Below are 25,919 nucleotides of genomic sequence, written 5' to 3'. Positions count from 1 at the left end.
TCAGAAAGTTTTCAGACCCCTTGACTTAGTTCATATTGTGATTTGCTGAGGTTTTATGCTGAAAATTAATTAAATTAATTTTCCCTCCTAATCAATCTAGACACAACATCTAAAATATAACATTAATATACAGATACACATATTTATTTATTTTGCTATGACAGTGATGGCTCCTATTCCTCTTGATCATCTTTCTACACCTGCAGATGGTTTTGTAATGCACACACCTGTTTAAAGTCTTATAGCTGACAATGCATTTCAGGCAAAAAAAAACAAAAACCATGATGAGGAAGGAACTGCCTGTAGAGATCAGAGGCAGCAGTGTTTCAGGGCACAGGTCTGAGGAAGGCTACAGTGATATTTCTGCTGTACTAAAGATTCCCAAGAGCACAATAGTTTTCATAATTCTTAAAGGGAAGAAGTTTAAAACAACCAGGACTCTTCTGACGGGTGAGTAATCAAAGGAAAAGGACTTTAGTAAAAGATGTGACCAAGGACCCGAGGGGTCACTCTCATCGAGCGCCAGAGATTCTGTGTGTAGAAGGGGAAAACTTCCAGGGAAAGCAGGTTGGACTTTGCTCACATAAAGCTCCTAAAGGACTCTGAAACGATGAGAGAAAAAAAGATCCTCTGGTCTGATGAAACCAAGATTAAACAGTTTGGCCTCAGTTCTGACCGTCATGTCTCTAACTGGTCAGGGTTGATGAAAAACTGAATGGTGGAAAGAACAGAGATAACCTAATGAAAACCTGGTTTCAAAGCAATCAAGACCGGGCTGTATGTTCGCCTTCCAACAGGACAGTGACCCAGAGCACATGTCCTGGACAACACAAGAGAGGATGAGGGACAAGAAGGTTCTGAATATTTGTTACACATCAAGGTGATATTTTAGTTTTCCTTTTACATAAATTTGGAAAGAAAAAAAAATGGGGAAAAAAATCATGATGATGTGATACTAAGGGAATGATAAGGGAAAGAAATGTAGTCATGTGATTTCATCATAGGCTGCAACATGGCAGTTTTGTAAGTACGAAAAAATGAAAGGGTCTGAATACTTTCTGAATACACTATACATGCAATTTAAATATTTAATCATTTCATATTAAAAAACTAATAGGTTTGTTGGTCAGGAACATGTAGGCCTATGCATTGAGAAAAGTAAAGAAAATTTTAAAAAATGCTTAAAGCAGAAGTAAGCGATCCGGTCGTTTTGGCCAATGCTGCGTTCCAGGTAGGCTTTTGAAACCGTAAATTACAGCTTCAAGTCACAACTTACGACTTTGTAGCGTTTCAGGCAACCCACTCGTGTTTTTCCGACCTGTTTTACCTGTGAAAGTCACTATAACGGCCACTCGTAACTTCCGACCCGTGAACTCGTACCAGATTGAACTGGTATGACTTCACAGGTCGGAAAAACACGAGTTACGAGTTTCCTTGAACGCACCATAACAGTCCTCGTCCCTACGTCACCACATTCACGGCGTCCCTTGGCTGCACACACAGCCCTGCATGCCGTTCTCTCTCCTCATTGGATAAAAACTGTAGGATACGATAAATGTTTTCTCCTCGGCTCAGAGCAGAGCAGAGTGACTGACAGACCCGTGTTTCGGTCCAAACACTCTATGTAAGTGATTGCTGTCGGAAGATATAACTATTTAAGACTTATATTAACACAAATATATCACTTACTTCTGCTTTAAGATAAATAACTATTTCTAGCATTTTTTTCCTATTTTCTATAATATTCAATACAAAACATTTGATAGAATATCTCAGAATATTTACTAAAACTGTAACCGCCATTAAACCAAACATGTAATTGCATAGATACAACATAATTATTGCATTTACAATCTTCATTTAGATCAAATTCTTGTTGGTCTCCACTTAATGTGATTTTGTGACTTCCTGTTTTGTATTTCATGTGATTATATGTGAATGTAATTGAGCGGCAATTAATCAAGGTTAATGAAAACCACTTCCATGCCCTCTGGAGTTTATCATCAGTTCATTTATGGCCGTGTTTGTGCAGGGAAAAAATATCCTCAAGCCACATTGTTCTGACTTTCATTACTGGCATCTTAATAATTTAATTTTGGGTAATTATGTTGGTTAATTTGTTTAATTTGTATGTTTAACCTCATTGTTGCAATGCTACAATCCATTAGCACAAACATTATTGAATAAAACAAATTCCAAATAGCCAAATAAAGCCAGTATGGAAACAATTAAGCTAACAAAAACACTAATTGTCATTATATTTGTCCTGTGAGTGTGTAACACCAAGGTCTAATCAAAACAAATACGTTTCCCAGTCTTTCTGAAATTGTCTTGCCCCTAAACAAAAGAAATTGCAGCTGTCACACAAAGCGGCCCAGTGAGTCATGCGAAAACAGCAATTTCCTGTGTCAGTTTTCTTTTACCGAGATCTGTTTGTTTTTATTTCCTTGTATTATTATTATTACTATTGTTATTATTACTGTTATCTTTTCTGACTTTCTGTTTAAGTTGGTTCTTCCTTTAGACGGAGTACAGGTGATGGTTCTACCTGGAAGAATGATGAAGAGAAACTGATACTGAACAAAGCAAAGCAGGGCACAGAGGGAAGCTCGGGTAGAGAACTAAGATTTTTGCGCACACACAACCACACACACACACTCAAAACACATTTCTCCTCCAGACACACATCTGTCCTGTGTGACCACGCTGTGATAAGAATGCACACGTAGTGCAACAGTCCTGATTTTTTTAAAGCAGAGTGAATAAGGTCTTGTTGTGATTATATTATATGATTATTAACTAAAAGCAACCAATCGAAAGTACCACAGAGTACATTGCCAGCATCCAAGTGACCCCACTTTGGATTAAGGAGAGAAAAGACATGGAAAACACGCACAGTGCACAGTATCATCTTCTATACAAAAACATAATGTCAAATAACTCGGCAAGAGATAATCTGATACTGAACTACAGGTTATGAACCCACCTGCTGTCGGCCTAGCTCCTTTTGGCTTGCTGCGGCTTGCTATGCTACACAGTCTGGCCTGGTTCATACTGACGTTGGACTGAACACTGATACACTGCACCACACCAGGATACTCACCAAACCAGCATGCAGTGACAGGCTCCCTTCGCTCTACCAACGTGTACCCTCCAGGAAGATTTCATTCACGCTAAAAGACCCAAGAATGGCACTCATATGATAACCCACCGCCATGAGCCATCATCTGGATACAGTAGTTAGAGATCACGTTGGTGAGAGTATCTTTTAATTTGGCCTGGAATGGTTTATTTAGGCAGAGCTGGTGGAGTCTCTGGATTTTCCAACAAGCAGTGAGAGGCAATAAAGTGGGCCATCCCCCCCACCCTTCACTGATGGTCTCTCGCCATAAAAAGCCCTCCAGAACCACCAACACCACCGAAGGGAGTAAACACTCTCATCCCTTAAAACAGCAGCACGAGGGCCTTCATTATCGCCGGATGGCCAGAGTCAAGCCTGAGAAAATGTGCTCTTTAATTAAGTACTTAATGAAAATGCCTTTTATTGCCCTGGGTGTGACGTATTGTGCTATAAAAGACGGCCTGTTGATTCTCTCGTGGCTCTGGTGAGATCTTTATCATCTCTCTCTCTCTCTCTCTCTCTGCAGCATACAGTATGAGGTTTAGATCAGACTGTGTCCTGATCCAATCAGCTACGTGTTTTACAGGAAGAAGTAAGAGATTCCAAGAATTGGCTTTTTCACAAATATTTCTTACAGTATCTCATTTAGTGAGCTCTGCAACACTTAAAAATAACTAGTTTAGACAAAAGCCCGATGAATTTTACTGCAGTAGGCGGTGCTGTTCACACTGGATATTCTCCACCTGCATCTGCAAGCAAACGCCATACCAGAAGACTCACTTGTGACCTGCAATAACATAAAGCATGAAGGAGTAGTAGAAGTCTACTCAGAGAATATTCTTATCAACAACCCAGAATTAATTATATAGCATTAACACAGTTCCATTCTTCCTGACCAGTGCTTGAGGTCTGAATGACTTACATGCTTACACCCTACGAGGTAGTTATTACAACTGATAACATCCTTGGCAATAGACATCTTTGAAAAAACTGGAGCAAAACAAACAAATCTGCATTGTTGCATTGTTGGGCAATGTTTCATGCTTCAGTATGTAACTAAATCACTACAGGGCAAACAATACAATAACAACAAGTCAGCTGGTTGACATGACGCTTAAAGCCCACATGTAAAATGTTGCAACTAATCGCATGACATTGTTTACCCAATGAAGACACATCGTAACAGGGGCAATGAATGTTTGTGGTTAAGTTTTGAAAGGTTTTGACTGGAGGCCTGTACGCTCTCAAACCGGGCAACCCCAGCCAACTTAATGCCTGTAAGAACAAGCCAATTTCCATTTTAATTGCACTGTACTGCCAGCCTAAGTGTAGCATTTATGCTGGTTGCATTTTGGCCGAGTGAGAGCAATTAAACTATTTCTAATATGTCCAAGTGAGTAAAGGTAGAGTGGAGGTCAGTAACCACATAAAAAGCCCAGGGTCTGTAATGAGATTAACTTCTGAATCCCTCCATGCACAGAGAATATGAATCAGTGTGTGGCTGTTTTACTGCCCCAAGACTATTTTCTGTCTTTTTTAATGCTCTAGAAATTGGCAGAAAGTCAAGAAACTGGGGCACAATTTGTTCTTTTCTTTCTCTCTTTCGTTCCTTTCTCTATCTTTTCATAAAGCAACAGCGCCCGGGCAGCTTTTCTTGCTGCAGGGCAGGAGGCCACAGATCTTACCCCATCCGTTTGTCTGTGTGCATATGTGTGTGCGCATGTGTGTCTTGCACATGTGCCCGAAGTGGGGCCCTTGTCTAGTTTGTCATTCTAATACTTGGCACTGAAGCCAAAAATATTAAGAGGATTTATTGGATATTTTCACTTTAGATTCACTGCTGAATCTTGCATGAAGCCCTATAAAATAACTTCTTGGCAAATGTTGGAGGCACAACGTTGAGGAGGGGGAGGGGAGGGCTGTGGCAGAAGCTTATATCACAAACATTTGTCAAAGGGACAATATCCAAGGTTTAAAAAGACTCCTGCAACATTAACCATGAATGCATTTTAGATGTTTTCCTCTCGACTAAACAACATATGTTCCAAACGCCCCTCTATGTCATTAATATCAGGGTACAGTGTACAAGACAGGCATACAGAAGCCGCGCAGACAAAAAGTCAATTTGTTCAGAGCTCTGCACAAAAGACGCCAGTTGCTCAGCAGAGAGAGGCCCCTACTTGAAGACGACGGGCCATGATGCATGTGTCTCTGCCTGCAGTCCCCTCCTGTGGCGCGGCAGTGGGTTTTCATTGTTTATCTCCGGCTAGCTTGTAAGAGGGGAACTAATTAAGAGCTGCCTGTAGGTGGCCAATGCATGCTTTTACAGGTCTGAAAGGAGACAAGGGGGAGGAGGGGGGAAGAGGAGAGGGGGCCGGGGGGGGGGGGGGCGACCGCCTCAGGTCAGAGGGTGATGGACATTACTGATCTGGGTGCTGCTTGACAGAGTGAAGAAGCAGGCGATGGGACTTTGGGGTGCATGGAGAGGCTGAGAGATGAGGCAGAGCAGAGAGGGAATCACAGCAGAGAGCAGAGAGAAGGAGAGATAGGACACAATCACTGCAATCAGCTAAACAAGGCCTTCCTCTGTTTGGGGCCGTACAAGTGTACTTGGAAACATTTACTCATTCTTCAAGAGGCTAAAAGTCAACCCGCTTCAGAGTGGATTTAGGATCAGCAGCCTCGCCGGGGTTTGTTATGATTTCATCCAACAGTTAACCAGTAAATCTCAGAAATGCACATCCTTAAAGCATACAGCTGTACACACACACACACACTGTATCATATCAAACTACTAAGCCACTTGGTTCTCACACATTCTAACGCATGTACACAATCAACGGAAATCAGTGTTTGTCTGAACTGTAACAAAATCAAGCCTCATTTACACAGGGCCAAGTAAACAAATAATGAAGGAAGTGTTTACGGTAAAAAGGGAAGAACTATGTTGACGGCTGTGGAACAAGTGTACGGTTTGTTTGAATTTTCTTCTATTTGAGACATTTCATAAAATCCAACAATCACTGCTGTAAGGTGGTTTTAAACAAACAAACACTAATAATAAAGATTTATCTTCTCAGAGTTGCTTTTGCCTGTGTGTGCGCATGTATATGTGTGTGTGCGCATGTTGAGCATGTGAGTGTGTTTTGGGTCTAGAGGAGAAAAAGACATGATTGCGTGTGGACGCTGCCCTGCACCACTTCCTTTTCAGAAGCCCAGAGACGTCACAGCCAGCTGTATTGATGCCTCTCTCACATGTGAACAAACACACACACACACACACACACTTTGAGAGCCTGTTTCAGCAAAGCCAAACAAACAGTTGAATGTTCCACCCAACTCTGGCACAGAGAAATAAAAGTGATAGAAATACTAGAAATGTATAGATGAAGGTAGCAATAAAAAAACTGAGGAAGGAGCCAGCCCATGTCAAATTTACATTAAGGCTAGTGGGTGAGGAGAAGCTCCAACTCCTGAATATAAAATAACAGAAAGCTGATACAGTGTGTGTGTGTGTGTGTGTGTGTGTGTGTGTGTGTGTGTGTGTGTGTGTGTGTGTGTGTGCGTGTGTGTGTGTGTGTGTGTGCGTGCATGCATGCTGCCTGAGGCACTAAGGGTGGATCTGGTAGCTGTCTGCAGAAATCCAGATAAGGATGCCAAATGACAGTGCTGTCCTTAGTGGCGTGACACTGGGAGCAAAACAACCCAGCTGTTATGGGAGTGCCCAGCATGGCTCAGCTCGGTGCCTGCCTCTTACAGCTGAGTTATGGGCACAGCAGCACTGCAACAGATACAAATAGACACTGTCTGGCTCTGCAGCTGGAAGACTCCTTCTCACACTTGGGCATTAACAGCCAGCAGTCTCACACCCACATGCACGCACAAATAAGTCACATATACATATAAACATGTACATGTACACAAATGTCCAGGCCACAAAATAGCATTTAATTATCTTTGACAGATTACTTTGAATGTAATTTATAATAAAGGAGGACAGATTAGTGAACTGGCAGGAAATCTGACTCTGTCCTTCAACTGAGATTAACTACAGGATCCAATGTGATATAAAATGACAATTCAAGCTGACTGTAACTCAGGCTGTACTCACAATAACAATACAACACTGTGGGTTATGGTATATTGTACCAACATGTTGCCTGCATACAGTAAAAGTCGAGCGCCATCTTCTGTTAGGGGTACACGGACTGGATTAGTAGACATGACATGTTTCTTTGCATATTCTTTTAAAACAAGCTTGGAGTATTCACTGACACTTTGGGATTTTAAGTTTACCACTTAACAGTAATAAACATGGCAGCTGTGATGGAGATGTGACCTACAGTATGACCCTGCTGTTATGTAACAGTTTCTAAAAACACCAGGACTCACTGAACAGGGAAAAAAACACTATAGAGAAATACAAAACGTGTATTTATGACATATACTGTATGGCTGATATCCATCAATTATATAATAATGTGTGATAGTGACAATAATGCAGCGCAGGCAATATCAGATGCATAAGCACCCACAGGCCTTTCCCTATATTACCTTCATGCTTTACATATCAGTCACTGTTACAGTATCCTCATGCTGTTTGATTCATGGGTGGACATAATCATAGACACTGCAACAGTCTGGACGTTTCAAGAATGATGTAGACTAATTTGAAGAAAAAAAACACAACAAAAAAAACAATAGGTTTCTGTTGAGGAATAAAAACACCCAAAAAGTAAAATATGTGAAAGTATAATCACATTTTCCAGGGGTGGCGCACATATCACATTTGAAATGATTAATAGGAGTTTGGGTGGTGGCTAGTCGTGGTTTCTATGCTGCCTAAACCCAACACTGACATTTTCCGTGGTGTTCTTTGGACCCTCAGATAAGATCAGGGTGGATGGTGGGATGCAGAAGCGGGGGAAAAGAGAGAGAAGAAGAAGAAGAAGAAGAAGAAGAAGAAGAAGAAGAAGAAGAAGAAGAAGAAGAAGAAGAAGAAGAATAGCTGGAGAGCCAGTACAGTACCTTGTGGAATTCAAGTGGTGTGTGGAGAAAGAGTCCTGGACCATTGCCACAAACGGGCAGGTCAAGAGACTGCAAGAGAGAGAAGAGGCATTCCGCAGCTCATAACTATCGTTTTTCTGTTTGAGTTTGGTTTGTTAATGTCTTCACTTGGGGCTGAAGGGCTGGGGAGTTTTTATCACCCTGTCAATATTAGTAAACTAAACTACAACAAGAAATTAGGGGATATTATGTAAGAGCTTTGCCGTACATGGCAATAACTCTGTGGTCCTCTGTACAAAAGGTGCACAAGGCTTTTTGTTTTCAAGAGGACACAAAGAGGAGGAGAATGTAGAGTGAGTCAGAAATGCCAGAGGCCAGAAATGGAGTTGAGTGACAGGGGTGACTGTATATTAGCAGGGCCACCAGAGGGAGAACAATGCTAACTAAGAGGTAAATACTTAAAAACAACTATGACAAAGATCTAGTCTCATGTGCCCTAGTGCAGAAAAATAATCAAATTCACACCAATGTGAATTTGCAGCACACACACAGTGTTGTGGTATAAACCACAAAGACTGGGCACAAAGTGGAACAACCATCAACAATTTTGATGGTTTCAACAACACCTACTGGACATGATGACAAATAAGCAACAAAAACAAAGGAAACAAACCAACCAAAATGTGTTGGTTCACAAGCTTTCCTCTGGACCACAGGATAAATATCTACACTACAGGCACAATGTAACACAAAGACATAACAATACCTCATGTTCACATGTCACGGTGTCATATGATAACACTCAAATTACATTCCAAAGACTTGAAGGCACATGAGCTGCAGGTCACTGAGGCAGTCGAACACTATGGATTAACCTTATCCATTATTCATGATAGACAAAAACCATCATCTACACAATAATCCTGTGTTGCACTCATGTTTTTTAAAGACAAGTATGCAATCACCTAATCTGGAAGCATCAGATGCTACATGACTTTTCCAATAGGAAAAGCATTGAAATAGTCCCCACACTGCACGGAATAAGCCAAACAGTAGAGACAACATGTTGTCTTTCACTATAGTGGTGTAAACACATGAAAACACAATGGGCCTGATCTACTAAAGGTTTGCTTGTATAAAAACGTGTGCAAACTTGATGTCACCTGCAAAAAAATGTGCAAGCTGATCTACTAACGGGGCACACATGAGGATTGCGTCTCTCAAACGGGCAACAAAGCATACGCGATGCATTAGCACGTTTGCCTTAATGAATATGTAAATATGGGTGTTTCGGCCAGAATGTGCAAAATATTGGGAGGAGTAGATGCAAATAGATTTATTTAGCACATGCAACGTGATTTACCAAACCTGAAACAGATTGCGGTGGAAGTTTTTGCGTCTTTATTTAGTACGTTTGAAAGGCAAGTCTTATCTAGCTTTTTTTATTTTATTGATTTAATACCTGCCAGGGCAAAAGCTCTCATATCTCTGCATTTTACTCTTAGTAGATCACCTGTTTTTCGTGCACTAACCAAACACGCAAAATTTTACCAGGAGCACGCAATTTAGCGGCCCTTATCTGGGATCTTAGTAGATCAGGCCCCATGTGTACTGGTCTGTTGATGCAGGTGAAAAGACAAGGGGAATCAATAGAGAAGTGGAGGGTTCACATTGTTGTTGTGTTCCTCATTAACGTGTTTTCCCAAAGCAAGCAAAGTACTTCAGAATTACACTTTGGTTTACATTAATGCAACTCATTTATATGAGTGGATCAATGGGAGGAACAAACGTCATCGAAACGCATTTACAATTCACACAGCACCCAATGGTGGAGAATGTTCAACCTTAAGAGGGCATGCAGCGACAAGCTCTCAGTACCTTTACATGTCCTACAACCTATTGAGAGGGATTTCTTTGACATTTCCCTCAAGACTAAAGGGATAATCCTCTTTATAACTCTCTGTACCTGATATGGCCTTGGTCCTTGAGAGTCTCTTTAACCCTCAAGAGAGTTCAACAAAACAACTTCATTTAGACAGCAGCTAGAGGGGCTCTGTGGTCTCACAAAAGGCCTTTAGGTACGATGACGAGTGGGGAAATCAGTATAATATGGATCAGAGAATGGAGGTCAGTGCGGGGTGATGGATGGGAGGGAGATAGGGGGGCTCCAGAGAAGAGCGAAGGGAAAACATTGTGGGACTTACTGAGCTTTGCGAGTCACCACCGGCAGGGGAATGTCTTCACTCATGAAGTCCAGCTCGTCGGTTAAGCTGTTGGCACGGGAGATGTCGATGGAGGTGCTGTTGTTATGATTCTTCCTTACTGCAAAGCACAAAAATAACATGTATTATTTTACTACATACTGAGCTTGTGAACTGTACACAGGTTAGAATCTGCTTAATCTATTCTGAGGAAATGTTTTTCAATTAATTCAGAACAAAGACACTGAGGTGTTAAATGTCCCAAATTTTATTTTTTAACATCCTCTCACAGGTCTCTGTGCCAATCAAAAGAGAGACTCATTTTATATTACCGTATATAGGACATTAAGGTAACTATGAATGACATAATTTGCAAAATAAGCTGCTGTAATAGTGAGTGTGAGTAACACAAAACACACACAGAAACACAAAGAAACAAAGATACCTGGAGAGCTAGGGCAGCTCAGAGCGAAAGACGACCAAGAATGATAATGAGGGCCTGATGCCATGCAAAATGATTAGAATAGGAGAAAAGAAAGACAGGAGAAAGAAAAAAGAAGGAAAACAAGTTGAAATACACAACATTTATATCAATGGGTTTCTTCATTGGGAGTTAACATGTATGCTTTCAAAAAATCTCTCTCTATATATCAGGGAACTTTCTATTTCTTTCTACAATTTCCACAAGGAGTCAACATGTGCAGAAGCAGAAAGTGCAGTGCTCTGGTTCAGCAGTGCAGCTGGATGGCTGCTGGCACAGTTAAAAACAACAGCAAAGAACAACATGTGTAGCAGGGTCTTGACCTGCAGTCAGACTGTCAGCGAAGTTTGACAAGTCTCTCCTCCAAACCACCAGGCCTCCATTGTGAAAAAGAATGGAGAGGCAAATCTGTGTCCGAGAACAGAATGACCATTCCAATTCAAGTAAAAACCATTCAGTCGCTCTTGTATTCCATCATCGAGTTTGTTTAACATTGTCCAATCCGGAAGCGTAGACGGCAATAGAGAGAAACGGGGCCGTCGAGAGGGAGAGAAAGTGGGAGAAAGAGAAAGAAGGGGTGGGGAGGGGGGCTAACTAAAGCTAACCAGAGCCACCTTTAGCCCCAACTTCAGCTCACTGAAGGAGACGTGAACCCGCTTATCAGCTACACAAACAGGATAAGGGTTTATTAACATTATGTAGTTTATCTGGCCCATCAGTGCAAACGTGTTTGGTTGAGAGAGAACAAGCCAAGTTCAGGGGAGAGAGAAAGAACGAAAATAATTACAGTAAAAAAAAAAGTCAATGAGGTAGAGATATGGAAGGAGAGAGAGGGAGAGGGAGAGAGAGAGAGAGAGAGAGAGAGAGAGAGAGAGAGAGAGAGAGAGAGAGAGAGAGAGAGCACCATTGAGAGATTCTCACAGACAGGGAGGTAGGTGGGGCCAGACAGATAAGTGGAGCGATAAGCCGGACATTGACTAAATCAAACAATGACCAGTTTATTTCTGACCACTGGTGCTCCACAATGGGCGCTTATCAACTGCACAACCCCCTCCCTCTCTCCGGTGTCCCTGTCTAGGTCCCCATGGTCCCCTAGGCCCCTGCCCATTCCTAGCCAGGCCAGCCCTGTTCCTCACCCGTGGTGTTGGCAGGGCACCCAGTAAAGAAAACAGGCCAGGTCAACCCAGGACCAGTGTCTGAATTCTCTGTACTTGGCTCTGGTTTGGTCCAGTTGGGGACAAAGGCCCAGCCAGCCAGCGAGTCTAATTAAAATACTGTCTGGGCCACATTAAAAAGGCAGGCTAGCTAATGATTAACACAGAGGAGTTTTTAATGGGAGAAAAAGAAGTACTTAAACAGTGGAAGAGGCTCCTGGTTAGACAGTGCAATAGTTACACACACACACACACACACACACACACACACACACACACACACACACACACACACACACACACACACACACACACACACACACACACACACACACACACCATGTAATCAGTCTTTGTGCGTGTCGTTTTGACAAAGAAAAACGACTATATAAAACCAGTCTTCATTGTTATCTTCTTGTCACTTGCATTTTGGTCCAGTTTATGTCTTGAAACACAAGATTATGGAATGGAAACTTGATGGAGCTGCCATGAGAACAGAGTGCACTAAAATATTTGTCAACGGAAAACCTAATCTCCGGAGTCCCATTCAGTGTATCTCAGCTGTGATGGTGGTGTTAGAAAGACTCACCTGTCTGTCTGAACAGCTGAGTGATGCCTGTGAAGAAAGCCAGAAAATATTATTAATATGGGTCTGCAGCATAGCTGGAGCTCACAACAATTTGTCCCAAGATCTTATCAAACTTATAACTAATGTAATCAACCATCTCTAGAAGCTTTCCTTCACACAACCGTTTCATTGTATTTCATTTCATTCATATTCTTTGAATACAACAGTGTGTCACAGTTCATTCCTGCATTCATTCACTCTCTGCCCACGTTTGCCATTTTACTGACTCTCTTGACATTTCAGACCCTGACGCTCCCCCTGCCCGCCACTAACCCTCCCTCTGACACAATCAAACCGCAGAACAATGTTTGCTGACTCAGAATCCCCATACAGCAAAATGTGGTTTATAAAACACCAAACCTAATGCATGATGTGCATATGTGACTCTTTCAAAGGCTGGGTGACCTGTCTTAAAGGCAAATGCTTAGCTTTTTAAAATAATATCTTTGCAACTGCCAAAATGAAGTAGTGATACCTAAAACTATAAATAAAAAAGCAGGAGGCCCAGTGTGGACGGATGACTTCATTGTTTCATGCCTGTTTTATGGATGGATCTGAATCAAAGTTCATACAGTCCCACACTGTTTTCTATTATCATTAGTGACAGCAGGCTGCAGACTCTGCCTTCTTTGCACTGTTTTATACATTCACCATCTTGTGCAGTTTTATACTGTACATGTCTCAACTTGCCTTACACTTAAAGCAGAAGTAAGTGATATATTTGTGTTAATATAAGTTTTAAATTGTTATATCTTCCAACAGCAATCACTTACATAGAGTGTTTGGTCTGAAACACGGGTCTGTCAGTCACTCTGCTCTGCTCTGAGCCGAGGAGAAAACATTTATCGTATCCTACAGTTTTTATCCAATGAGGAGAGAGAACGGCATGCAGGGCTGTGTGTGCAGCCAAGGGACGCCGTGAATGTGGCGACGTAGGGACGAGGACTGTTATGGTGCGTTCAAGGAAACTCGTATTTTTCCGACCGTGAAGTGGTACCAGTTCGATCTGGTACGAGTTCACGGGTCGGAAGTTACGAGTGGCCGTTATAGTGACTTTCACCGGTAAAACAGGTCGGAAAAACACGAGTGGGTTGCCTGGAACGCTACAAAGTCGTAAGTTGTGACTTGAAGCTGTAATTTACGATTTCAAAAGCCTGCCTGGAACGCAGCATTAGCGAAAACGACCGGACCACTTACTTCTGCTTTAAGTAATTATATTAGAAAACAAAATTAAATTAGAACAACGACTTATCCATTGACACTTATTATGACGCATGTGAATATGTGAATGGATACTGGATAAAATGTGTTACCAACTGTTTCAGCTTTAATTGTTTTAATACATAATATATATATATTCTTGCTTTTAACTGTATGTTTAATGTTTAGATTTTTTTTACTATTCCGGGTTTTTTTTAATTTTTTATTGTATGTTTTTATGCAATTTTTTATGTTTCTAGTTCTTACTGTTAAATGTTTTGTCTTTATGTAAAGCACATTCAGTTGCCCCTTGGTATGAAATGTGCTATATAAATAAAGATGCCTTGCCTTTAAATTTGAAATGTGCTATATAAATAAAGATGCCTTGCCTTTAAATTTGATAATAGATTTTTTTTACACACACACACACACACACACACACACACACACACACACACACACACACACACACACACACACACACACACACACACACACACACACACACTCCACAGAGCACATGTTCTCTCCTTTGGAGTTTCCTGCTTAATTGGGTGGATCTTAAACAACTTTTCCCCTCATAAGTGGTTGATCCTCTTGTGATGGTCTGCCTTTATGTCAAGTTTATGTTACTCCAGCTCATTTTATGACTGCACGCTTTGACAGGAAAAACTCATTAAGTGCATTTATTAACCCAGAGTCTAGGTCAATTCATCTGGCAGGGCTGGCTTTTAACACAGGAAGTCAAACAACTGTTGCCTTCATCAATCAGCCATCAATGACATAATGTTTGTGCAGACCTGTATTTAAAGCAGAAACATTGTTTTTATTGTGGGTAACAATTAGGAATCACTATATGTTAAATTATAATTATCTGCACACAGATTAATTTTTTTAATAAACACATTGAGTCTGGTCGAGCTATTCTCACACTCATGACAAAAGCACTACACTGGGTTTTGGCAGAATTACAACAATATTGGTGAATGGCAAGTGGTATAAAAACTTCACACTTGTAACCTTGAAAAGTCATTTTTCTTCCATCTAAGCCCAATGTGAGTGTCTGTGGCCTGCAAAGAGGACAAGTGAAGCAGTAAAGAGCTTGTTACCATGACCTCTAATCACCACTGAGACTGTAATGGCTTCCATCTGGCCTGCAAGAGACACCTGGCAGCCATCTTGGCTCTAAGAGGATCAGGACAGAGCCTCTGTTTACTGTGTGAGAATGAGAAACCCTCACATAACAAGTCCACCAATAGCGTGTAATGGTCTGCACTGTTTGTATGAACTAAGAGGACCGATCTGCAATCTTTTACAAGAGATTAGCTCTAAAAACAACAGTCAAATAGATGGATGTCTGTTCTGTAATTAAACTACTTCAGATTAGTGCAACAATGACAATGTGATAATGACAAAACTTTAAACATGACTACAGCCATGCCAGCAGCTCTGTGAGGGACACAGAGATATGCTATTGTCTGTGAGAACATTTACAAAATGAACATGCTGATGTTGATGAAGTAAGCTAACATTTACTAAACATAACACTTACTGAATTTAGACAGCAATAAACACCTATTACTGGACTGACTAGCCTTATTTTTCCAAATATACAGCATGCTTTAAGTTTTGCCCATTCAGTATACTGACGTAATCATCACCCTCTGTCATCACCAGCTTTTCTCACACATGTAACTTGTCTTTGCGGCACTTACCCACTATGAACATCCCCACTATGAACATCAATTGTGATTTCTTGTCAGCTTGTGCCATGTGGCTGCAGTTGCAGCAATAAGCACCCATACCTCAAGTGTAAAGGCATTTGAATAGGCCTTCATCTTCAGCTGTCAGACCAATCTTAGTGGGACTCGGTGAGATCTTGGCTTTACAGCCTTTGTGGTGACTCTACTTGCCTAAAAGTGTACGAATACGTGTATAGTCTGTATTATTTTCACAGACGTACAAAATCAGAATGACAAACAGAAATCGTATCTGACAGCTAATATTTCTAAAGAAAGTGCCATAACAAATGTCATTCCCATGGAGTTGTTTTGGCCACTTGAATTCCCTGAATGCAAAAAACACACCGAACGTTTACTGAAATAATGGATTTCCAAGGCCTTTAAGGCAGCATGACATCACTTCACATCCCTCAACACACATTATATCACCAAACAAAACTGTATTAAGAAGAAGAGAGAAAGGTTGGTTTCATTACTGCAGTAACTCAGTTCGTCGAGTGTGCTCCACATGACACTGGCTCCATTGCCAGCTGGCTTGAAACTGTATTAAAAATGGCAAAGATATCGACGCAACAATATCCAATGCAATTGAAAAGAGAAACGCCTTCCTCAAAAACACCTTCATAGAACATGGCGTTCTGAGGTGTCAGGTTCTGAATAAAACCTCTGTTATGAAGACATCCAAAATGAAGTCAGTTGGATTCAGCAGTAATAAAACAGGGCTTAGATCTTTCATGTGTAATCTTGGCTGGTTGACTCGTCTGAGAGACGCTGGAAGAAAAACCTGTTAGACTTAGTCGACGTCAGAGTGAACATATAAAATATGTGTGAGTGAACATCTATCAACCTGTAACTGTCGCTGCACATTACGGTAACATGAGCAGCGCAGTCTTTTCACTGCATTACCTTCAACACTCCCCCTCGGCTCCTCCAGGAAGAACGAGGCATCTTTCTTCTCCGTAGAATCGTCAATGTGGTCATAGGTGATCTGGGGGATTGACACAGCCCTCTCTGAGGCCACACCCATGGAGCCATTACCTCTGGACTTCAGCCTCCTCTTGGTCCCCCTTTTCTGGCAGACACAGGAAACATCATCCCAGTTAACACAATTAAAAGTTATTTTAATCAGCAGAGTCATGCTGATCTTCCATCATCATCCATTGTGTAAATAGGTAGAAATAATTAACAGAGGTCCATCAAAACCATCACTTGGGGCAGAGCCTCACTTCTAATCTGAAGTTGGCAAATGCAGCATTTTTATTTTAGCGTCACCCCATCCCACCTACTTTTTGTTTGGCTGGAAACAGAACACTCAAACTTGACGAAGCAAATGGAAATAAAAGATCAGTAAAAAAAAAAAGAAAGAAAGAAAGAAAAAAGTGGCGTGAGAGGTGTGACCCTCCATTCTGTGCATTCACAAAAGGTTTTTCTCTATGAAGATGGACATACAGTATATATATATACTGTATAATTATCTACCTACTCTGTATTACAGACTATTTGTCACTGCAACATACAGAAACAATTGTCTCATTCTCTGCCAGGAGAATAAGGAGGGCCAGGTGTTTGGTCCCTTAGATAAAACCATTCCAACTGAAGTTTCAGCTCTTGCATTATTAAAGGTGAGATCCACCCACACAATCTTCTTGTTACCAAAAATGCTGGTTACTTGTGTTTTCCTGTGTGCAGATCTGCGACTGGTTCACTTCCAATACTGTATGTTAGACGTAGTGTTTACAACTAGTCTTCCTGTAAATCAAATATATTCCATTTACCAACTCAGTTTGCATCTGTGAACACTACAGGGCACTGTAATACTATAGCTCAGTATACATTTTGTGTGATAGCCTGGTAGCAGCACAGTACATCTGAATACAGTTCAGGTGTTCAAAATTGTTCAGGAGACATTATTCTTGGAACAATTAATCTAATTTAGTGATTTCACACTAGTGTTGAAAACCCAAACCAAGCCAAAGCACTGACATACCAAGACACATCATTTCTTTTATTACCTGACTAATTCATACTGTAGTTATACACCATAATCTTCCCAAAATCTGTGCTCTCACACTGCTGACATAAGCGGTAGCTGTTTATCTCATTTTAACACATAGGTTTTCACAGCCATGTGTTATGTGTCAGTGAGTTTCTGGAGCTCAGCGGTCCCCCAGTCCAATCCTTAGACCGACTAATCCACACCAACGTCATGGACGTGGCCTTTGTAGAAACTCAATTATCTGGACTCAGTGGGTCAGACTTTGGCATTGACAAGTGGCCAGCAGTTCAATCCAAATACGCAAAGTTTGAATGACTCATTAGGAAAGAGAGTGAGAGAGGAGGGGTGGTGACTCAAAGAGAGAAAAGAGAGAAAGATGGAGAGAGAGGTAGAAACTGTAACTTACGCTGATTTTAAGAGAAAGGAAAAAGAAAAACGGACAGAGTGGTGGAGTTAGACAGAACAAGATGTAGGAGAATGAGTGATGTGAATTGGAGCAAGGAATAGGCAAGGCAGAGGGAAATACTCAGAATGAGAGGAAACAGAAAAAGCAAGCAAGAAAGAGAGGGTAAAATAAAGTCTGCTAGACAGAGAAGAAACAGGAGTGAGCGAGAGACAGAGAGAGAGAGAGGGAGAGGGTGTTGAAAGACAGCGAAAGGGGAGAGAGGAAAGTCAGAGGAGAAAGTCACATGCTGAAACAGAAAGGAGCGGAAGCAGCCTTCATTCTCCCCAATATATGTGGGTTCAATGCTACACAAAGATTTTTTTGTTGTTGTTCTACTAGACAAAGGTTTACTCCCATGAGAAAGGCGGCGGTGACATCATCTCAACTGACTGAGTCTTTGTGCGGCGGAGACAAAGGCCTCGAGTCATCCTGGTGGAGTCAGGCCTTCGAGGGGAGGGTGGGAGGTGGGGGGGTGCTGTGTGTGCACGAGTTTTGTGTGTTTTGTTTTGTGTTGTGTGTCCTTCAGCTTGTGTGTATGTTTGTGGGAACTAAACTTGCCCTTTTATGCTGTATAGCCCAGACGCAACATAGCTAATATTGTTGTGAAAGGTGAACTGCACAAGGAGACAATACGATGTGGGCCAGACGGATGCAAAACTGCCCTCTGCCCTGCAGTATGGCAGCCTGATGGCTTCTTCTGACAACACTCTTTTGAAGGGTTCATGATGTTCCACAGGTCAGGTTCAAAAGACCTGGTCAAATGTCGACTGCAAAACTTAAATGCTTTTGTATGCATTATGAGAAATGTGTGTGTTTTGATAGATCAGAGGATGAAGAAATAATGGTCACATGCCCAAAGTTTAAAGACTAACTTTTTCAAGGTGGGGTTTCACTTTAACAATAAGATCAAAGTGGAGACACCATACACAGTGGAGGAGAGAGACAAGGATTTAAACAAAGGGTGTCACCAGGTTAGCATCAATGACAAACTTAATATTGATTTTCAGGGGAACTGGAGTGGCCTCAGCAGAGGCCAAACAATGGTGTCTTTTGTTCTTAAGTCTAGATTTATCTATTTATTGCCTTTAATCCTCATGCAGGACAGCTGTTTGGTTTTATTACCTGTTGTGTGAAACGATGACGTCAGCATTATAAAAGTCATACAGCTCTACAGCTGTCTCACTGCTATGTCACATCTGCTATTGTTATTGTTATCTTGCGATTTCAAGTGAACGTAATGAAAAAAAATCCTGGAACCATCCCTGTATTAGCTTTGCATGAAAACTGAATGCGTTTGTCCCTGGATCCTGCCCCATCCCTATAGCAAGTTTGGCGCAAAACATTGAGTATTTTTTGTGTAATCTGACAAGTAAACAAACAGGTGACAACATACCCCCTTGATTGAGGTTATGATTGAGAAGAGTAAAACAACTGCAGCTGCAAATTTTACTAATCATCGGCTGAGACTTGAAGTTACATTGAATAATTACCGATATGTTGAGTTTCCTGACATAAGGACTGGAGTTGTCAGATTCCACTGTGGTGACAGCCTCTGGAGTCAGCACGTACATTTTCCACGTCGCAGCACAGCCACCTGGCTTCTCTGCAGCATAGCACCTCCACAGCGTCTGAGGAGGACAGGTTAACACAAAAAAATGGTTCATCACACTAATCAAAATCAGCCACAAATGCGGGCAGATGTGCAGTTTGCTTTGACAAGTGCTAATGGAGTTTTGGTTTAAATTTGTTCTATTTCTGTGGAATACAAATTATGTTCAATTAAAGAAAATTTTAGATAAAATCATTAATTCATCATCAAGTTGAATTAAGTTTGATCCTGATATACAGTATGCAACAATACTTCTTTCTTTATAGACAGTTAGGCATTCAGGTGTTACAGGTGTCTGGACTGTATGCGCTTGTGTCTCAGTGTGTTCAGAGTAACTGTTATCCGTGTATTGGTTAGCTTTGGCACAAAATAGTTGCTTGGTCATCCACCATTTTACTCTTGGCAAGTGGTGTGCAGCTCACCTTTTCTACGGCTCGGTGGGAATTTCCAGACAACAAACACTATTACTTTTTTCTCTGTTCAGTGTCCAATGTTTTCTGAGATTTGCACTGGCAAGATCTGCAAAGTCTAAGTTTACACCTTTTCAAATAATAAGAATCAGACTGAGAAGATTTTGTAGCCATGTTCAGCGGCCAGTACAAACGATGGTGGAGAGAGCATGTGTCTATTAAATTACTGCTGGACAGTGTCAGACCGGGTACCTAATGTATATTCACATTCAACAATATTTGGCTGCATTTTATATACAGTGGAATATGATAGTGAACTCAGAAGTGTTTCTATTTTTCATCAGAATTATGCGCTAACAGTCAAGAAGTGTCCATCCAATGCTAACATTTACCTGAATGAGGGAGGCTGCAGCAGGGATCTGTCTGTTGAAATGCTTCTGTCTCTGCTTCTGTTGGACCTTGAGGGCAAACCCTGAGCCCAGGATACCCTGATTGGGGAAAATTAGGTTGTTTCATATCCATTTACACTTCTATAAAATGTATGAATATCACATTACAGGTATATGTAAATAAATTCACATGTTTTATCATATCATTACTAAAAGGACAGCGACAGAAAAGTCTAAATTAAAATGAAAAACAATGGTGATAAATATTAAAAGTTTTTCCTTACTGCCCCAGAATTTCATATAATTTGGATTAAAATTGTATTTACAGCAGGCAGAGCGAAGAAGGAGATGGCGAAGACACTGAAGCAGGAGGCGATGGCCTTGCCTATCCACGTTTGAGGGATTTTGTCTCCATAACCAATGGTGGTGACGGTCACCTAGAGACAGACAGGGAATGAGGATCTGATAACAAATATCAAGATTAACAGGGACAAGTTGTAAAAACTCAAACATGCAAATCTCCACACATTCAGGGCCCTATATTGACGCAAGGAAGGCCAGGAAACATCAGAGAGTAGAAAAACTAATAAAGCTACACTACTGTATGGAAACCATGGTGAGTTCATTCTTATTTCCCAAAAAAGGTCTGACTATAAAAACAAAGTCTGTCACAAGAGTCAGCAATTTAAAAATACCTGACAAGGGAAGCCGGGGAGGAATCTTTTAATTCTGTGGCTACTGAATTCATCTGTCCCCATACAAATGTGAAATAAACATGAATGATTAGACCTCCAATGCAGCATTGTCTCTTGCTCTTCAATAAAAAATGTACAATTAAATCAAACTTGAGTGAGAGGGATAAAAATCCCCTTTTATTGTTGTACAAATGTCAGTCAGTGCAGAGCTCTTAGCAGAGCAGTCAATAACAAGAGTTAGACAATAAAGGAAAAGTTCATCAGCCTTTCTGGCCTTGCTTCACAACTGTCAGCGATGGCCTGAGCATTTCAGGCTTTTGCTCCTCAAAGGGAATAAGATTCCCAACCACTAATCCTCAGTGAGTGTAGGAATTTGCCAGGGTGTGTGTGTGTGTGGGGGGGGGGGACAAATACCTCTTGCATTTGCATGTACACCCACTCTGAAAGCCGAGCCAATTCTGACACATTCAGAACACACTTGGCTTACCGTGGGTGTCTATGGGGTATCACCTCGTGAGCCACTGCTGTGCACTAACACAAAGCGGCTGATGTAAGGTGAGATACTTAAAAGGGCTTTGGGAAGTTAAAAAAGAAGGAGCAGGGGCGGGGAGGGTGGTGGTGGCTGGGGCAGCGGGTGCAGCGGTGGGGGATTTAATCCCTCATCCACAAATCCGATGACTAAACAATGTCCTCCTGACCGTCAGAGTGGAATGGTCTCCTCAGAAACACCCCTCATTCAGAGTGTAGGGTGTGTGGCGAAAACCTCTTCATATCTACACAAAGGTCACACACCTGATTGCTGTGCTGAGCTGTGTACATATACAGTACATGTGATTCAAACTGTACATGAGTGCCATCCACAAAATTACAAGCCTGTCGATATCATCTTCCCTCATTTTCCCCCACCACACTCTGTCCCTTTTGAATTCAGAAAAGTTATTAATATAATTGCCGTTACCTATCCATCAGCAATTGGCAAAAGATGAAGAGAAGCAGGGAAATGGAGAGAGAAAGAGAGTAAGAGACAGAGAGAGAAAGAGAGAGAAGGATATGAATCATGGCATTGGCTTGTCCTCCAGCTGTGCCCTGCACCTGCACATCCGAATGTGGAAACCATGCCAGGAGAAGGAATACATGCTGGGAGAGCTTAGTGTTGTCTAATCAGCACAATCTCATTTCAATACGCACACACACACACACACACACACACACACTTACAAACCTGAGCAAATTGTGAGCTTTTGTAAGATAATACGACCCTCAAGCTTACAGTCTCCAAAAAAACAAAAAAGGTGCCAATACCCAACTGTGATTGTGTCTTTCACAACATTGTGAACGGAGCAACACAAACAACAGCCTTTCTGCATCTCTCCAGGAGAGAGGAGAGGAGCGAGGAGCGCTGTGCCCGCTCTAACCTCCGTTACATAAAGGTAGTAATCCTACAATTAAAGTTTTAATTAAGGGAACTGACACTTTATATAGGTGCTTTAAAAGTTCTTTGAGCCAAAGAGCCCAGAGGTGAATGGTTTATTACCGTTTCTTTGTGGCACTCTGATCCCCTGCACAAGGCTGCCATAGGTTTCTCATTACTCTGCGGCTTCAATTCAAATGTTTAATTAACTGCTCCGGAAACCTGAGCCTCTGCACAGAGAGCAATAGGCAAAACCAGCTCCACTCACGAAAAAAATACCACCACACCTGCCTCTGTGTTAAGTGTTGCACCAACACATGCATGCTACATGAAGAACTAATGGAGAGAATAAAAAAAAAAACACAAGGGGGTTCATAATTGGTCTAACTAGAGTGGCCATCTCCATTTTCTCCAGTCAAGGCTCCACTTGAGAGTGCATTGTACAAATGATTTGTTCCAGCTCTTCACACAGAAGAATCTTTTTTCATATGCATGTGGTTAGGCCTTTCAAGTGTATAAACTATACTGAGAAAATCCAAGTAGCATTCAGGGATCCCAGTATTATGTGCTGCAAAAAGTAACTTCAGAAGATGTAATCCCACAAATATTTGGAAATGCCTACAAATTCCCATTAAAGCATTTCTTTGCTTCCTTACCACTCCCCACCACAGTGCATCAGCGTAGCTTGAGAAGCCTGTCTTGCCCTCCTCATCCACAGCATCCTTCTCCGCCAAATACACAAAGTAGGAGGAAAAGATCAGCCCCAGGAACCCAATGTACAGTGTAGTGATCAGCTCCTGAAAAAAAAGGTGTGAGAGATTACATATGCATGAAGGATATACCAAGACCAAGGTTGTGTAAAATAAATTGTACTATTTTACCATTTGCTATTAGCTGCAAAAATAAATAAAAAGTAATGCTTTTAAAGGGCAGGAATCATCATACAAAATGTATCCTGACGATCTGTCCTCATCTATTTTCTAGGCGTTACAGAGCCAGGTTGCTGACAGCGCACATCAGCATCACTTCAAAACAACGCAGAAGTTTCAAATGACATGCTGCGTGCTGCCCCTAACTGATGCCAAACTTCCTCCTACTGTATATAACAAGAGCTGTCAGATTGGTTTATCCCTGTCTGGGTCTTTGCCATGTCTGTGTGTGCTAAGGAGACCAGCTTGTAGCGTCACTATGCCAGAGGCACGGAGTGTTTTCACACATGTTACATTTCAACATAACTTTACCAGTCAGATGAGGTGAAAAAGTGACTTTTATACATTTGATATTTCTTTGAAAGTGTCATTGCAGACAGGGATCGCAGTTTTTGGGGCCATGTTAGACGCTGAAACCCATGTGGACCATAGTTTTATGAAAATAAATCTATTTCCACTAAACAGAGGAGATAATTTGATAAAGTGGTCATCTGACAAAAGGGGATGGTAACGAATCACATTAGGCTCATCCTCGATTCATCTCTACATTTATTTTCTTGACCTTTGCACACAATCCTCAGTAATCAGTCCTGTTCTTTGTGCATCAAAGAGAGATGAATGTCAGGTTTGACTACAACCAAAGAACACTGTCTACTTCAGGGATTAAGGAAAGAACATTACATCCTCTGCCTTCATTGTGTATCAGCCTGAGAAAGTACTAAAGTGAGTGTACCAGGATACAATGAAAAAAGAAAAAAATAGAGGCAATGTTGACTACACTCTTCTCCTTATATAGCCTGGTCTGCTGCAGCATATTTGTGCACATGTGTGCATTTATGTCCGACTGTGCATGCTGGATTTGTTGTAATAAGCTGTGACTAGGGTATGGATTACAGCTGCTGCCTGCTGTATGAGCAGTGTATGGGGGAAGCTGCTGCTAAATGACACAACACAAGAATAAACTAGGGATGCACATTTTGATTTTTTTTTCTGACCGATAACCGACGCTCGTTAACCGATTATTAACTGTTAACCGATAAGGTTAAGAAGCTTGCGGCGCACAGCAAAAAAAATAAATTAATTAATCGCTCCTTTTTTTTTTTTTGCCGTTAAATACACACGTGCGCCGCGACAGCTGATCAGTGCGCTCTGTCTCAGCTGATCACGCTCATATGGAGGTTAGATCATCCGATGTAGAACTGTTTTTATACAAAGTGCAGCCAAACACCAGGCTGAAGGAACAGCAGAGCTCCTCTGACAGCTCCTCTGTGGAGCTGCAGGAGAGCTGCAGGTGAACAGGCTGGAGAGCAGCGACGTCCTCTTTTTATTTTTTTTCAGCGCCGTTGTTACAGGTGATGTGCATCTATGTCCGTGTAGGTTACATTTATTGTCTGACCTTCCTTCATGGGGGCTGCTGCACATACTGTCAGTCCTCCTGTGTAACTTTTTGCTGCGAAATATGACTGAAGGCACGTGAACTCTGCACGTGTCGACACGCCCCCATGAGTTGACGACATAAGGAGCTAATAAAATAAATAAATAACCGATAGTATTAATCGGTCAAAGTTCTTGTTATCGGTTAACGGTTAAACGGTTAATCATGTGCATCCCTAGAATAAACGCATTTCATTTTCACTCTGCTTATGAGATATGCGATTATATTAGTGGCTATGGCTCAAAGCCTCACTTCTGACACCTTCCAGCTACCACCCTACTGTTAGAGCTACCAAGAGAAGATGTGCAACTACATTGATATTACTTTTGTTTTGGGAACCACAACTACAGAAGGATATCAGAATTTCAAATGCAACACTGGTAAAATATAGGGACCTTTAAACCCACCTGTCGATGAATGAAAACTACAGATCCCAGAAGCCTCCATGTTCCCCCCTGTCGATCCACGTGTAACATGCGCAAGATCTGTAGGAAGCGGATGCCCCTGCGAGACACAAGACCACCTCATCTGTTCTATGATCTTCTACAGAATAAAAGAGCTCTGAGTAAATTATGAATTAAAGAGCAAAATAATATCTGTACCTGATGGCAGACGTGGCAAACACTTGGCCATTGGACCCTACACCCAGCACAATGATTGAGGCAATGACCACAATCAAATCTGTGAGGGGAAAAGAGACAGACATACATTAAAAAATCGAATTAACTGTTATAAACTCATGGATGGAATTGGTACAGGTTGTGTTAAAATAAAGCTTTACATGGTTTGAATGATTTAAGCTGTTGATCTACAAGAACAGTTCATTCATCCATTGCATTAAATAGGAACAAAGCAAAATCCCAGGTGCACCTATGATTGATATGGGCTTCCTGATAAAGCGGAGACGTCCTTTGATGCCTGCATATTTGCTGCGACAGCCTGCCGACCACAGCCGGACCACGTATTCTGTGCCAAAGAACAGCACCAGCACAATCTCCTGTGGAGCACAATGCAAACACGGAGCAAGGGGTTACATTAAACCATTGGTACAGAGACAGTAATTGTG

General features: G+C 41.5%; 1 protein-coding gene across 3 annotated transcripts in view; it reads right to left on the bottom strand.

The window, feature by feature from the left end:
* Nucleotides 1-25,919, bottom strand: part of kcnq1.2 (potassium voltage-gated channel, KQT-like subfamily, member 1.2) — a 180,128-nt gene that overhangs the window by 129,275 nt on the left and 24,934 nt on the right. The window contains exons 5-15 of one of the 3 annotated variants that reach the window (XM_085778576.1): nucleotides 25,724-25,850; nucleotides 25,456-25,534; nucleotides 25,261-25,357; nucleotides 23,146-23,286; nucleotides 20,710-20,820; nucleotides 20,387-20,482; nucleotides 19,466-19,603; nucleotides 16,441-16,606; nucleotides 12,554-12,580; nucleotides 10,775-10,828; nucleotides 10,333-10,450 (exon numbers count right to left, since the gene is read on the bottom strand). In XM_085778576.1, coding sequence (XP_085634702.1) covers nucleotides 10,333-10,450; nucleotides 10,775-10,828; nucleotides 12,554-12,580; nucleotides 16,441-16,606; nucleotides 19,466-19,603; nucleotides 20,387-20,482; nucleotides 20,710-20,820; nucleotides 23,146-23,286; nucleotides 25,261-25,357; nucleotides 25,456-25,534; nucleotides 25,724-25,850 — 1,154 coding nt within the window. Of the gene's footprint in view, nucleotides 1-8,149; nucleotides 8,219-10,332; nucleotides 10,451-10,774; nucleotides 10,829-12,553; nucleotides 12,581-16,440; nucleotides 16,607-19,465; nucleotides 19,604-20,386; nucleotides 20,483-20,709; nucleotides 20,821-23,145; nucleotides 23,287-25,260; nucleotides 25,358-25,455; nucleotides 25,535-25,723; nucleotides 25,851-25,919 lie in introns of all 3 variants that reach the window. The other 2 variants (XM_085778574.1, XM_085778575.1) reach the window with 2 other exon arrangements.

This window comes from Trachurus japonicus, chromosome 6 (assembly GCF_045865225.1).
Source record: "Trachurus japonicus isolate A0001 chromosome 6, Traja_1.0".
NCBI classification, from domain to species: domain Eukaryota; kingdom Metazoa; phylum Chordata; class Actinopteri; order Carangiformes; family Carangidae; genus Trachurus; species Trachurus japonicus.
Note: the sequence above shows the minus strand (reverse complement) of the source record. Positions and strands in the feature narration are given on the sequence as shown.